Here is a 12,500-nt window from a genome sequence, read left to right as displayed (position 1 = left end):
CGAGTAGTTTGACCACATATAATTTTGCATGAACTGCAAGGATATCCCAAATGCCATTTTCACAAGGTAAATGTGTATCTAACCGATTAAGATTAATAATAGTAGTCACAGGTTATCTAGCACAAGTAGCTATAGAGATTGACTAAGCCGGAAAGGCCAAAGCCGGACTAGGCCTATGTGGCACAGGTTAAGGTACGAACTCATACAAGAAGTACCAATAACATCAACATCAATAGTAATAATCTTAGCATTAATTTTAAGAGCAATTTGAGGGAAAATTCAATCGTAATAAGAAAAGAAAGGATATAACTGAAAACATTAAAGTTCATTGAACTTATTTTAATATTCACTATATTAGATCACAGTTTTAACGGAGAGTATGTAGTAGTAGTTCATTTCATTGCGAATCGTAACTCACTTACAGTTATTAACATGACCTGCTTAGGCTATGAACAGTTTTTGTGGCAATGGTATCCGTGAAGAAGGAGAAGAATGTGACTGCGGAGCGCCTGAGGTAACTAAACACCTTTCTCGCAACTTCTTTAACAAAGAACAAAGATTGAAGCAATTACTGTGGACCCTAGAGACACTATTGCTAACTGGGGAAATTTTTGCCGAGTTTTAATGGCATTCATCGTTGAATGTTAAAAATGATTACTGCGTAGATTTCTTGGTCATGTTGTTTTCGAGGTCTTTCCGAAATTCAAAGTTCTTATCCTAAAAGCTCTATTACGTGACCGGAGGAACCCATGACCCGGAGCCCGGTATTTTTACACACCGATCTATTTTTAGACCACCTTTTCTGAAAAAAAAGCAAAGGAAGTTCCGGTTGGTGACCCTATAACGTCAGATTAGTTTCTTGTAATTGGTCAATGGGCTCCTGTGGGAGTCTCATTCGTGGGATCAATCTAAAAAAAAATCTGTTTGTGAAAAAGCCTTAACTCGAACACAATGGAGTCATGGGTTCCTGGGTGACCGCATGTAGTTCATCATGATGTTATTCAAGGTAATATGGATTATTTGTTGTTCTTCGAGTAAGTCTCAATTTTATAAACCAATGAATGAAGTCTTTGCACTTTAGTTACTCTTGGAAACAACCGACTTCGCCATAGCTCCATAAAGAAAAATGTGCAATCTGAGGATTGCTCTACCCAAATATAGATGCTGTTAATTTTTTTAATGAAATTTCTTTTTCTTAGATTTGCTTGTCTAAAGATCCTTGTTGTGAGCCTCATCACTGTATTCTTAAGAAAGACTCTCAATGCAGTGACTTACACCATGGATGCTGCGAGAATTGTTTGGTAACTTGCAAAGACATTTTAAATATATCAACTCAAACTTATTAAAAGTCCAGAACTTGAGTTAAAAATTAATTTTAACCGAATTCGGTTTTACATGGATAGAGGTCAATCGAAAAGTACCTGCTTCTTACTTCCCATAACACCAGTACACAACGCGTATAATAACTTTGGACAGGTCTTTTCGACTGCTTTTCAAAAAAGCGTCTTTCTCATCCAACTAGAGCAGTGACCCTTTCTTAACTGGGAAAGGTATAGCACGATTTTTACTAAAACCTTAACCATTTTTTAAAAGTTCAAGAGACAAGGAACCTTATGTCGTGGAGTGACAACTGATTGTGACGTACCTGAATACTGCACGGGTGATTCCGAAGACGTAAGTACAGGAAAGGTATTGACCGATGCGAAAAATACCACAATACTCTTTGTTTGTCCACCTAAATTTTGAATAAGCATTGTTTTTGTTTTCAGTTGGGACCATTATTAAGTCCTAAGAGAAACAGGGAACAATGTTTAGGCAAAATGTGGGTGGACAAACAAAGAGTATTAAGGAATTTTCCAATTTGGCCAATTACGGTTAATTGCTACATGAATGATCAAAATTTGCTTTTTATTTAAAAAACCAGAAAAATCATTATTGCACGATATATGTGTTACAGGTTGAATTAAAATTCAGGTTAATTTAATTTCAACCTAGGCTGATCTTTTTCAACCTAGGTCAAATTTTTTCAACCTAGGTTATTATGAACTGTCTAAAAAAAGGTTTTCTTTTTTTGGGGGATGTAATTTTAAAAAATAAAGCCTGGATTGTTAGGGGGAATAAAAAAGAAAACACCCTTCTCCACCTTTCCCTTGCCTTCCGTTCTTCTTCCACTTACCATCTCTAGTACCAACGGACTGTGCCACTTACCTTGAGCTACGACAACATACCATGCCTCTCCAAGGATTCGAACTCTCGCACCATAGAACATCTGAGATTACTTTTTCTCTGTATTAACCGCTAAGCCTTCGAATCAGCAACTGAAATCGCCTCGATGTTTTTTCTACCAACGAGTTTAAGCCATTTCCAAGCCTTCACGACAACCACCATTTCGCACATGCGTAAATCACATAAAGTAAGACTTAAGAAAAGTTTCAGCTCATCCACACAGTTAAGAGGCCGCCGATGGAACTTTATGAAGAAGTTCAAGAGTGGCTAAATTTATCTGAAGAAGAATGAAAACGCTCCGAGTCTCCAGTGCTACAAAAGCAAACATTGGTGCAAGAGGTGGCTCTTGATTCTGAAGGACAAATAGTCAGAGATTGTACGAAGTTTATTTACGTCGCTATGAAAAATACAACAGGAACAAGGCATCATTTCTAGTAATGATAACAAACCGATTTTTGCCGCAAAAACATCGTTCCCACAATGGAAAAAGATGGTGGTACGGGCAAATAGAAAAACAAAAGATAACCTTTGCAGTTTTCAAAGAAAAGAACTCGTCTACGAACCACTAGAGTGTCATCAACTTGGAGAAACCGCTTGTAAGAAAGCATAACCATTCACAGAACAATTTCGGGGGTGGAGGCGGAATAATGAATAATGGATAACGGCTTAAAAATGAACGTGAATAAGGAATATTTAGCCCTCGAACATTTGAAACAAAGAGTTTTACGATTCCGTTAAAGAAGTACGAATTCCCAAAAATGAATATCGAAACAAAATACAATAATGAACTCTGGAAAAAAATGGAAGGAATAATGAATGACTGAGATCCAATTATTCCGCTTCTACCCCCGAAAACGAGGTTTTCAGAATCTCTTTGAGAAAAGGGATGAGAAAGCCACAAATGAGTGGACAAGTCACAGCTACATCAAATACAGAGCAGGAGATTGGTCAATAATTTGAAAAAGTGGATGAGCCAGACATTGAAGGAGAGCGGTGTATGATACTTGCAAACTGCACACGCGGACTACAGACTAACCCTAAATCACAGAGACGTAAATGTTGTTTATTAGCACCATTTGAAATGGGTGCTTAGCCCGGCTTAAATACTGCTTATCAGCGCTATTTGTAGACAGCCAGCAGTCTGCCTTTTGCAATTATCATACATCAGAAAGGGAAGAAGAAAAAGAAAAGTTCGAAGTTCAGGATTATGTGGCGCTGAAATTTAATAAATGGAAACGGAAACGCCCCTTTATCCAAATGTCCTACTTGCTCAAATAGTAGAACTTGAAGGGGACTGTGCCAAAATAATCACAAAATTTGGATTTATCACTACAAACAGATTCAGAAAAATTAAAAAAACAAAACAAATGTCTTATTTGATAATTCAAAAGAAATAACACTTACAAGAGCCTACAAAATGGCTTCTGATCAATAGATTATGAAATCCTTTTTCCTGACTTTTCAAAGTTTTGTTTTTACTTGCTTTTGATTATTGCAAATTCAAAGTAAGCAAAAGATAGAGCAAATAACTAAGAAAATTAAAAATCAACAATGCAACATGCATGTTTCAGTTCTTTTATTCCTTAGGAGGTAATTCAATATTGTTGGCCCCTGCTCTCCTAATGAGATTCATCAAAGAACAATTGTCCTTCAAAAAAGCTCTGAGAAAGAAAGTAGAATCGGTTATCATGCACAGTATGCCTAGCCCCAACCTTAATGCTTAATGCAACCTAGACTTAACAACCATTGGGGTTTTATAAAAATACTCATGAAAAAGTTAAGCGACACTAAGTTCATCCATTCACCTCTAGGACCAATTTACTTACCAATATATTACACGTACTTGCTAATAATTGATGGCCTTTTGTTGATGTTTCATACTATCAATTTCAACCTAGTTAAAATAAAATGAACTAGGTTGAAATTAAAATTAACCTGAATTTAAATTTAACTGTAACATATACCCCTTACTAACTGAGTTCGAGGTCCGTAGTGTAAGTTATGGACCGGGTTCTTTTCTATTGCTTTATGGTCTAAACGAGAAGCGCGCGGTCCATAAATAAACAGGAAAAAACGAGAATCCGTAACCTGCAGTACGGACAGAAAAAGCGAAGTTAGTAAGATATTTATTATACCTCAGGTAATGAGGCACGCGAGAGAGGAAAGTTGTTGAAGTCCAGTGGAAGGTTTAACTGTCAAAAAGAGTGCCAAGTCAAAATCCGAAAAACGAATAAATCTTGGTTTTTGAAATGGTTGCTTGCATGATTCTAACGGTTTTACAAGTGTATGTAACATAAACGGCTTAAAAAAACTTGCTAGAGAATGTTTACTCAAATTTTCCAATACAGTGGGTCGTACTGTAAAATACGGTTTTCTAATTTAGCTAATCGCAGTGTGCGTACAATCTGAGAGATACTCGATGTAATGAATGATACTATTAAATTCCCGCAGTGTCCAGCGGATGATTCAATCATTGATGGATACCCATGCAATCAAACCAAAACGGTAGGAGTTAATTTTTTACACGATCTGTAATTGGATGTTTGGAATCCCACGAAGAGAATTTAGAGCACGTAAAAAAATAAGTTCCTTTTGAGGGTTCTGTTCTCCTTGCCATTTTGTTATCTTTTCCATGCCTAACCAACGGCTTTTTGTGACTGAAGGTTGTTCAAGGAAGTACCAACCGCAACAGTGTGTTCAAAAGGCAACTGAATCCTAGACTGAACACCAGATATCTACGCCTCAGTCCTCAATACTGGCACGGTTGGCCATGTCTTAGAGTTGACTTCTTGGGATGCTCTTCAGACGAAGGTAACAAAATCTAAAACTTTACAATCTAAACATCACTTTTCTTTACACTCCGAATCCTCCAAACATCGCAGAGCATGAAGTCCTGCCTTCATTTCAAGGAAATTAAATCTTATTTTAAATAAAAATAGTTTTGCAACCTCGTTCTTCTTGTTGGCAGACTGCTTGGGTTCTTTGAGTTTTTGTGTGTCACATGTGTTTCGATGATTCCTTATAACATGAATATACTTTTGATAGCACACCCAACAGCTCCAACGCCAATCAAGTCTTACAATCTTGATCTTTGTCTCACACCATCAAACAAGACCTGTTCGCCGAGTGATAATGAACATCTTATTTGGGCGCGTGGTGACAAGTGTGCGGAAAGCCATTTCCAGTTCACTTTGGAGGCAAACGGTGTATTACGTCACAAATGCAGTGAAAAGATGGTATGCCCCCAGGGTAGCGGAAACGGTGCAAAAATTGTAGTCAGCAGCAGTTGCAACGCTAATAATTCCAAATTTTACAGAACAACAGGTAAGAAAAGGGTTCCATGATTAAGAATAAGCACTATACAACCCTTTGCAGGCAAGTCTCCAAAACAGGGATTATGTACTAGCAGAATTGCTTTTGACGACGGGTTTGAGACATACCAAAGCAAAAATTGTTAATTTGAAGAGAAATCCTCAACTGGTCAAGCAGAAATTATTGTATGTGGTCAGATAGAACTATTAGCCATTAGAACCACAATTGGCCGAGGGGCAAAATACCATAATACCGTTTGTTTGTCCTCCCAAATATTGAATAAGCATTGTTTCCAATTTCTCTTGGAGCTTACAATGGTCCCAAGAGAAAACAAAAGCAATGCTTATTCAACTTTTGGGTGGACAAACAAAGACTATCATGGTTTTTTTTTTTGCCTCGGCCATGATATGGCTGTCATTCCCAGTGCACTTGTTCAGACCACCCAATCATAAAAGGAGGTTCGACACTACCAGTCATTTTTAATACAAGTACAAGGAAAGGTTACGTTTTTGCAAACGTTGGCCGTGAAGCACTATATTTCAACAGACTTAACTGATTAGAGTGTAATGTGAAGTGGTTGTTTTTCTACCCCTTATGAACCAGGTGAGCATTATCCCTACTAATGGCAATGGGTCCACACATGGACAGAGAAAAATTCTAACCAGGGTAGTCCCTATCTAATCAGTTAAGTCCATTATAAATACAAGCCTGACTACGCAGCTTTGTTTTTACTGGGTTGCCATATTGCATATTGGCTTTTGTGCTTGTCAGCATTGTGATTTGCAATAATTGGCAAGTCTGTCTTTGTATCTCATAGATGTTTAGCTTGTAAATTACAAACGGTTTTGATTGGCCGCTCAACCTCGTGATTGTGTAAATAGTTCACCTTAAAGTCAAAATAGATAGGTTTCTCAGGACCTCGACAAAGAAGGCTTCCTGACCCGACAGGTGAGATGTAAATATTCAGGTAAATATTACAAAAGTGCGTTGTTTTACTCTGAAAAAGGTACATATTACAAAAGTACGTTGTTTTACTCTGAAAACAACGAACGATTAACATTCTTTCCCGTAGTTAATTCAGTTGACCGAAGGTGATCACGTGCACCTTTATGGTTGCCTAGCACATGATCAATTTATTCCTTTTGACAGAATATCCTGACCTTTCCTTTGATTCATAGAAGTGATAGACCACAAATTTTAAGTGTTTTTACCATTGATTGTCATTAATCTTTCGATGAGAATTCGATTCAGAGTTATGTATAAAGACTTTTGTTTTTCTCCATCTGTCTTTTGACTTGCCTTTTACTGTTAACTCCCGACTTTTACGATACTTTTTGGTGCTAACGTGAAGCCAAAAAAAGTGACCTGCCATCAGGTTAGACTGAGAAGAAGAGGAATTATGAAGCGGAAACAACATCTTTAGTCCTTCCTTAGTGCATGTGTACAATAAACATTTGATTAGTGCAACTGCAAGACATGCAGGAAATGCAGGAAAACGTCCGTCAGAGCAATTTGCAGTTTGCAGTTTGCAGTTAGTTTTTTTGCAGACTATTTAAAGAAGAAACGAATGAATTTTACTCAAGAGCGTGTTTTGTTATCTTTAAACTGGATTTATAACCAAAGCTTAAAAAACTAAAAGACCTCAAAATGGGACAGGACATTACAAAATAATTAAAAGTAAACAAGCCTTACCTGTAAGGTAAAGTTTGATTGGAATTATCTCCTCATTGATGCACAGAGAGATCACGTGAGAAAGCGCATGCGTGGTGAAGATCATCCTTTAAAGACTGGCCCCATGTATGTCGATAAACGTCTCTGGGTGGGGAACCCCGTATTTGGGGAGAGCACGTGATCTCTCTATGCATCAATGAGGAAATAGAATTAAAAATTAAATCTCCTCATTTGCATATCCGAGATCCCGTGAGACTTCAAAGCACATGGGCCATAGCAAGTCACAGTAATGAACAACAATCTACTACACAACACAACAATAGGTTTATTGTAGCTTAGCAATGGCATCTAAAAAGTAGAAATTAAACGAGCAATTCCGAATATATTGTCGTCGCTTACATCTTTCTTGTAGTACGTTTGTAGGGTCAATTGACTCTACCATGGCGGATGCGCGTAGTTTCTCGTGGTCATGAGACATGCCCGTTAAATGGAATAATTCTCAACCAGTAATTGAAATTCGATCTCAAAGAAGGCTTTAGCCCTCGTTAAAACTTTCCTCTGTAAGTAGAGGAAACTAGTACAATGGCTGAAGCTTCGATGCAAGAGATTTTAAAATGATAACTCCAGCGTAAATCCTTACAGCTTTCCTTCACCGAAAGTCGCAACGCCATAATGATTTTCACCACGCATGCGCTTTCTCAGGGGATCTCGAATATGCAAATGAGGAGATAGAATTAAACGTGTGAACGTGTTAGCCAAAGGGCTTCTGCTGGCACGACGTCTGGGTGACCCCTCAAATGGTCCTAATGACCTCCACTTGAAAAAATGACTGGAACACTCCAGTTCAAACCAACTCAGTGCCCTCTGTTTTTGTGTAACACGTACCACAAGCGACCCAGTGTACGGTCATGGAGCGTCTAAGTCTGTTCATAAACTGTTTCAATTAACCACTGCTAAGATCTTATTGCCAATATATCAGGCGCTGTTGCATGCGCTTTTTTTCCTCCTCTAATTCATTCTTGAAACCACAAGAACCTAGCTGTAAATGCAATTTTGCAATCTCCGATCAATTTTCATTGTGGATTAGCAAGTCACAGTAGTGCCAATTTTGTTGCCACACTTAGAATTGATTTCTTCTGATATTTTTCAAGGACGCTCCCTGAAGCATGTCAAGACCGGTAAATGCATACACTCAAATGGCGGGTGGCCTGGGAATGGAAAAAAGATCGTCATTTGGTCTACTTGTGATGAACAGAGGCTTGAATTATGGTTTGGGAAGCAAGGTGCGTCGTTTCAATGGAATCGATTGTCCTCAACCCAGGCCCTCTCTCTGGTTTCTGAGCCAAGGTAGAGGTCCTGGGAACGAGGTTCGATTGTCTTCGACTCGAATATGACCTTTATTATAAAACAACACGATCTCTTCCTCAAATGAACGATTATTGTTCATTGTCAGTTTGCTCCAAATGAAGTATTATCCACCATTTAGGTTACTCTGTCCCAGGACATGTGGTAGCAAATAATAGGGAAAAAAGTAAAAGTAGTCCCTGGACAGGATTTGAACCCCGAGCACCCACTTTGAAAGAACTGTTTGTATCTACTTAACCACTAAAGCTCAACTAACTGTTAAGCGTGCTGATTATTTACCAAAACTAATTAGTATATGTATAAAATCATTGCAGAATAATGGTCAAGTCTAAGAATTGAATTTAAGATGGTTAGGTTTTCCTTGAAGTTTGGTTAGCGCCATTTTTCACTGCGTAAGCTTGCTTCTAAGCGGGTGTTTATACACGTTTACAGGGGCATTTGGAAGAAAAATTTTATTGACTTCCTCGCAGTTAGTGATGTAGTAGTCCAGTGGTTGGGTGAAGGGGTTATTAATCAAACGTTCCAAGGTTCGAATCCTGCGAGTCCAGACTTTAAGGTTCGGCTTTGAAATAAAAATAAGTTCATTTCCACGATCTCTATCAAGCTTTAAGTGGCCAAAATAAGCGATGATTTTTCACTTGGAGCAAATTGACAATTAGAATAATCCCTTGAATTGAGGGAGAGGCTTGATTGTTATAAAATGCTGTACAGTTAACTGTGTTCATGAAAATCCTAAAACAGATCAACATTCGGTTCTTCTTGAACATTAATGCTCCCCACTGGTACCAAAACTGGACTACCCAACGGTGAATTACAACAGCGTTACTAAAGGCGCTGATCGGGATGCTCTTAGTCAACTTGTCTATTTAAGTCAATCTGGCCAAGTTGACTTTGGGGAAGTAAAAATCAGGGAACCTATTGCGCTAAATGCACGGCACACAAAATGTATATTTATAACCATCTTAACTTAAAATTTGACTTCTGCTTCAAATTCTTAAAGTTGCATCGCAGAGATTTTCATTTTGCATGGAATTCTGCACCGAACATTTGTTTGGCCTTGTTTGTGTGGATTTTTAGGTCACACACTGTGCACCGTCTTGTCGAATAATCCAACAGCCAATCAGATAGTTAATTCCGTCACAGTAACTAAACCTGACTTTTTCGTCACTGCAGATTGCGTGCATCGTCTTGGTATGGAAAATGGTGATATAAAAGATATTCAAATTACAGCAAGTTCGTCACGTTCTCGTGATTTACCAGAGTATGGAAGGCTTAATAATGATAAATATTGGTGTGCTGCCAAGAAAAGCAAAAAGGAATATTTCCAAGTAGATCTTGGTCAGGTAAACTGGGAAAATAAGAAAAAGTAGTTCGGTCTTAAACCAAACTACGCAAGACGTCTGCATATTCAAGAACCAATTGCCCCATGGTCCATACTATCGATCTTGTCTCCCCTCGAGCCTGATACTGAAGGGAGAGTCCTGATTATAAACTTTGACTACATATTCAAACTCACCAGACATGTTGTAACCATTGCTGTACCACACTGATGACATGTCGAATGTTTTTTACCACACTTGTTGTAATCTCGCAATCTGATTGGCTAATTTGCCATTGTCGGTAAGACTCTAGACAACGCTGCTAGCGCCAATTTGTCGCGCAATGTAATAGCCAATCTGTACCGCTCATTTTGGGAATTTCGAATAAACCAATCATATTGCGAGAAAGTTATAGACATCTCTTGATCTTTATTTGTGTCATGATTTTAGCCACTCTCTGAAATAAACACTTTTTTTGACATTGAATATTGGGGTAAAAAAGAAATCGGAAGTGATGCAGTGTAGTCTGTATTCTTATCGACAACGATATTCGTCATCACAGTGGTCAAAATTTGTTGCGGAATCACTCGGCGCACAACTTTTTCCCCACTGTGCTGACGAATATCGTTGTCGATAAGAGTACAGACAACGCTGAACCACTTTCGATTTGTTAAATTGAAACTGCTTGACACAGTCCCTTCAAATGAAAATACCGGACGTCCAAGTTGAATTCTATTTCTCTAAAATCCGCTTTAGGCTTTTCTAATTGACCTATAGTAAGCTCTTAAAAGAAAAATTAGGGAAAGAGCCGTTTATGATGTTATAGCCAATAACATTCGGAAATTATATCTTCCGTCTCAGATAGCTAGTTTTAAACTTCGAATCACATAACTTTGCACAAGCGATCTTGACGCCAAAATCTGTCAGCATCGGCATACGTGAATCTTTTTGCAGTTGGAACAATTATTTACAACATTCCTCGCTAACACCCTTCTCCACTAACACCCTTCGCTTATGACAATAAGGCCGGTCCATCTCCCCACTTAAAAAAAGAAAGATTGCAGAGAATTTTTCTACTCTTAACTACACATTTGCCCAATTTCACTAGGTAAAAACTGTCAACATGATCATGATCCAAGGACGCTCAAATTGGTATAATTGGGTGACTGGATTTCATCTGTATCACAGCGACGATGGGCGTCAGTGGACTGGCTACTCACAAAGTGGAGATAAGAACCATTCCAACGTAAACAAATGTTTGATTTATGATTCGTCTTTTCTAATGCATTATGATATAGAGGGTTTTTTTGGCTTGTTGAATCATACGAACGCTTATTAGAATATCATTGTAATAACTGTGATGATAATGACAATTAGCGAAGATGCTTATGACAAGTATGTCCCCCTTTCGATGAGATTATAACAGAGATAAAAGCAATGCGCCGGTTTACAATGGATATTGCATGAACTTGAACAAAATAGAATAGGCAACTATTTGAATACAGTTGCGGGAAGGCACTTGAAACGGTCTGTCTTCAATCTCTTTCAAAAGCCAAAGCTTCAACAAAGTAACGTATGTACTTTGCAACCTCTTTCAACTCTATGTGAATTCCATGAAGTATGATCTTAACCCTGAAGTTTTTCGTTACCATTAATAACGGTTCTAAAATTCATGAAAGCACACCATTTTCTTTAAACCAGATAAAAATATTATTCGACATTTGAGATTTCATCTGTCCTTTTAGTCGATTTGTTACCTTGGAGAATGCAGCGAGATCCACGAAACACAGTGCAAAGACCTTTGGGGATCAAGTATGTACAAGCAAGACTATTTTACTGACTCGTATCCCTAGCGCAAATATTTCATGGCTTGTAATTTAAGTTCGTAAAAGATAGAAACAAGTAGTCAATTCCTTATGTTAAAAACCAGCACCCCAATTTTCCCTTTGTCTAAAGTGAACCCTCGGAAGATATTGTGAGCTCGAGTTCACGCCAGAGCTTCGAGACTATTGATCAAGAAAGAATGACGGGAGAAAATACATCCACCATGCATGGACTTCTTTCAGTGATTTTCTTTTATTTTCAATCTAAATTGAGCCCGTGGTCGTGATGTGCGGCTCTTTTAAGGAAGACACCTGATTGGTTATCTTTGACTGCGCGACCATGGACACGGGACCAAAATAACTTTTACAGCATGGCGCGAAGCTAAAAATAATTTGAAAAAAAAACTATCGTAAGGCATGGGGCATGGGCGTGTTATCTCCCCTTGTTCTCTCTTGGTTTGACTCCACTCCGCGACAAGCTTACCTTGAGCAACTACTCGCTATTTTTGTTTAGAATGTTTTGAAAAAGATTATTTTGTTTTCGACGTATATCCGATGTTTTTCACTTACCTAGAAAAGACAATTTTGATTGTACCGGACATCAAGAGTCAATTAATATTTATTTCAGTTTTCTCTTTATATTTCTGTCGATATAGCTGCCAACAACGCCGATCAAGGATGCTATAACAAACTGAATACCGAAGCCGCTGGATATGGGACGTGCGATCCCACCACAAATACGTCATGCGCTCTGAGGTGGGCTTGAAGAAAAAAGGACCCGATG

General features: G+C 38.2%; 1 protein-coding gene across 1 annotated transcript in view; it reads left to right on the top strand.

Annotated features, from left to right (window-relative positions):
* Positions 1-12,500, top strand: part of LOC137967291 (uncharacterized) — a 65,158-nt gene that overhangs the window by 24,122 nt on the left and 28,536 nt on the right. The window contains 11 exon segments of the mRNA XM_068813809.1: positions 446-514; positions 1,200-1,301; positions 1,594-1,674; positions 4,678-4,731; positions 4,890-5,037; positions 5,272-5,550; positions 8,361-8,492; positions 9,748-9,917; positions 11,002-11,139; positions 11,639-11,705; positions 12,373-12,472. Coding sequence (XP_068669910.1) covers positions 446-514; positions 1,200-1,301; positions 1,594-1,674; positions 4,678-4,731; positions 4,890-5,037; positions 5,272-5,550; positions 8,361-8,492; positions 9,748-9,917; positions 11,002-11,139; positions 11,639-11,705; positions 12,373-12,472 — 1,340 coding nt within the window.

This window comes from Montipora foliosa, chromosome 8 (assembly GCF_036669935.1).
Source record: "Montipora foliosa isolate CH-2021 chromosome 8, ASM3666993v2, whole genome shotgun sequence".
In the NCBI taxonomy this organism is placed as follows: Eukaryota; Metazoa; Cnidaria; class Anthozoa; order Scleractinia; family Acroporidae; genus Montipora; species Montipora foliosa.
This window is presented reverse-complemented; position numbering and strand designations above follow the sequence as displayed.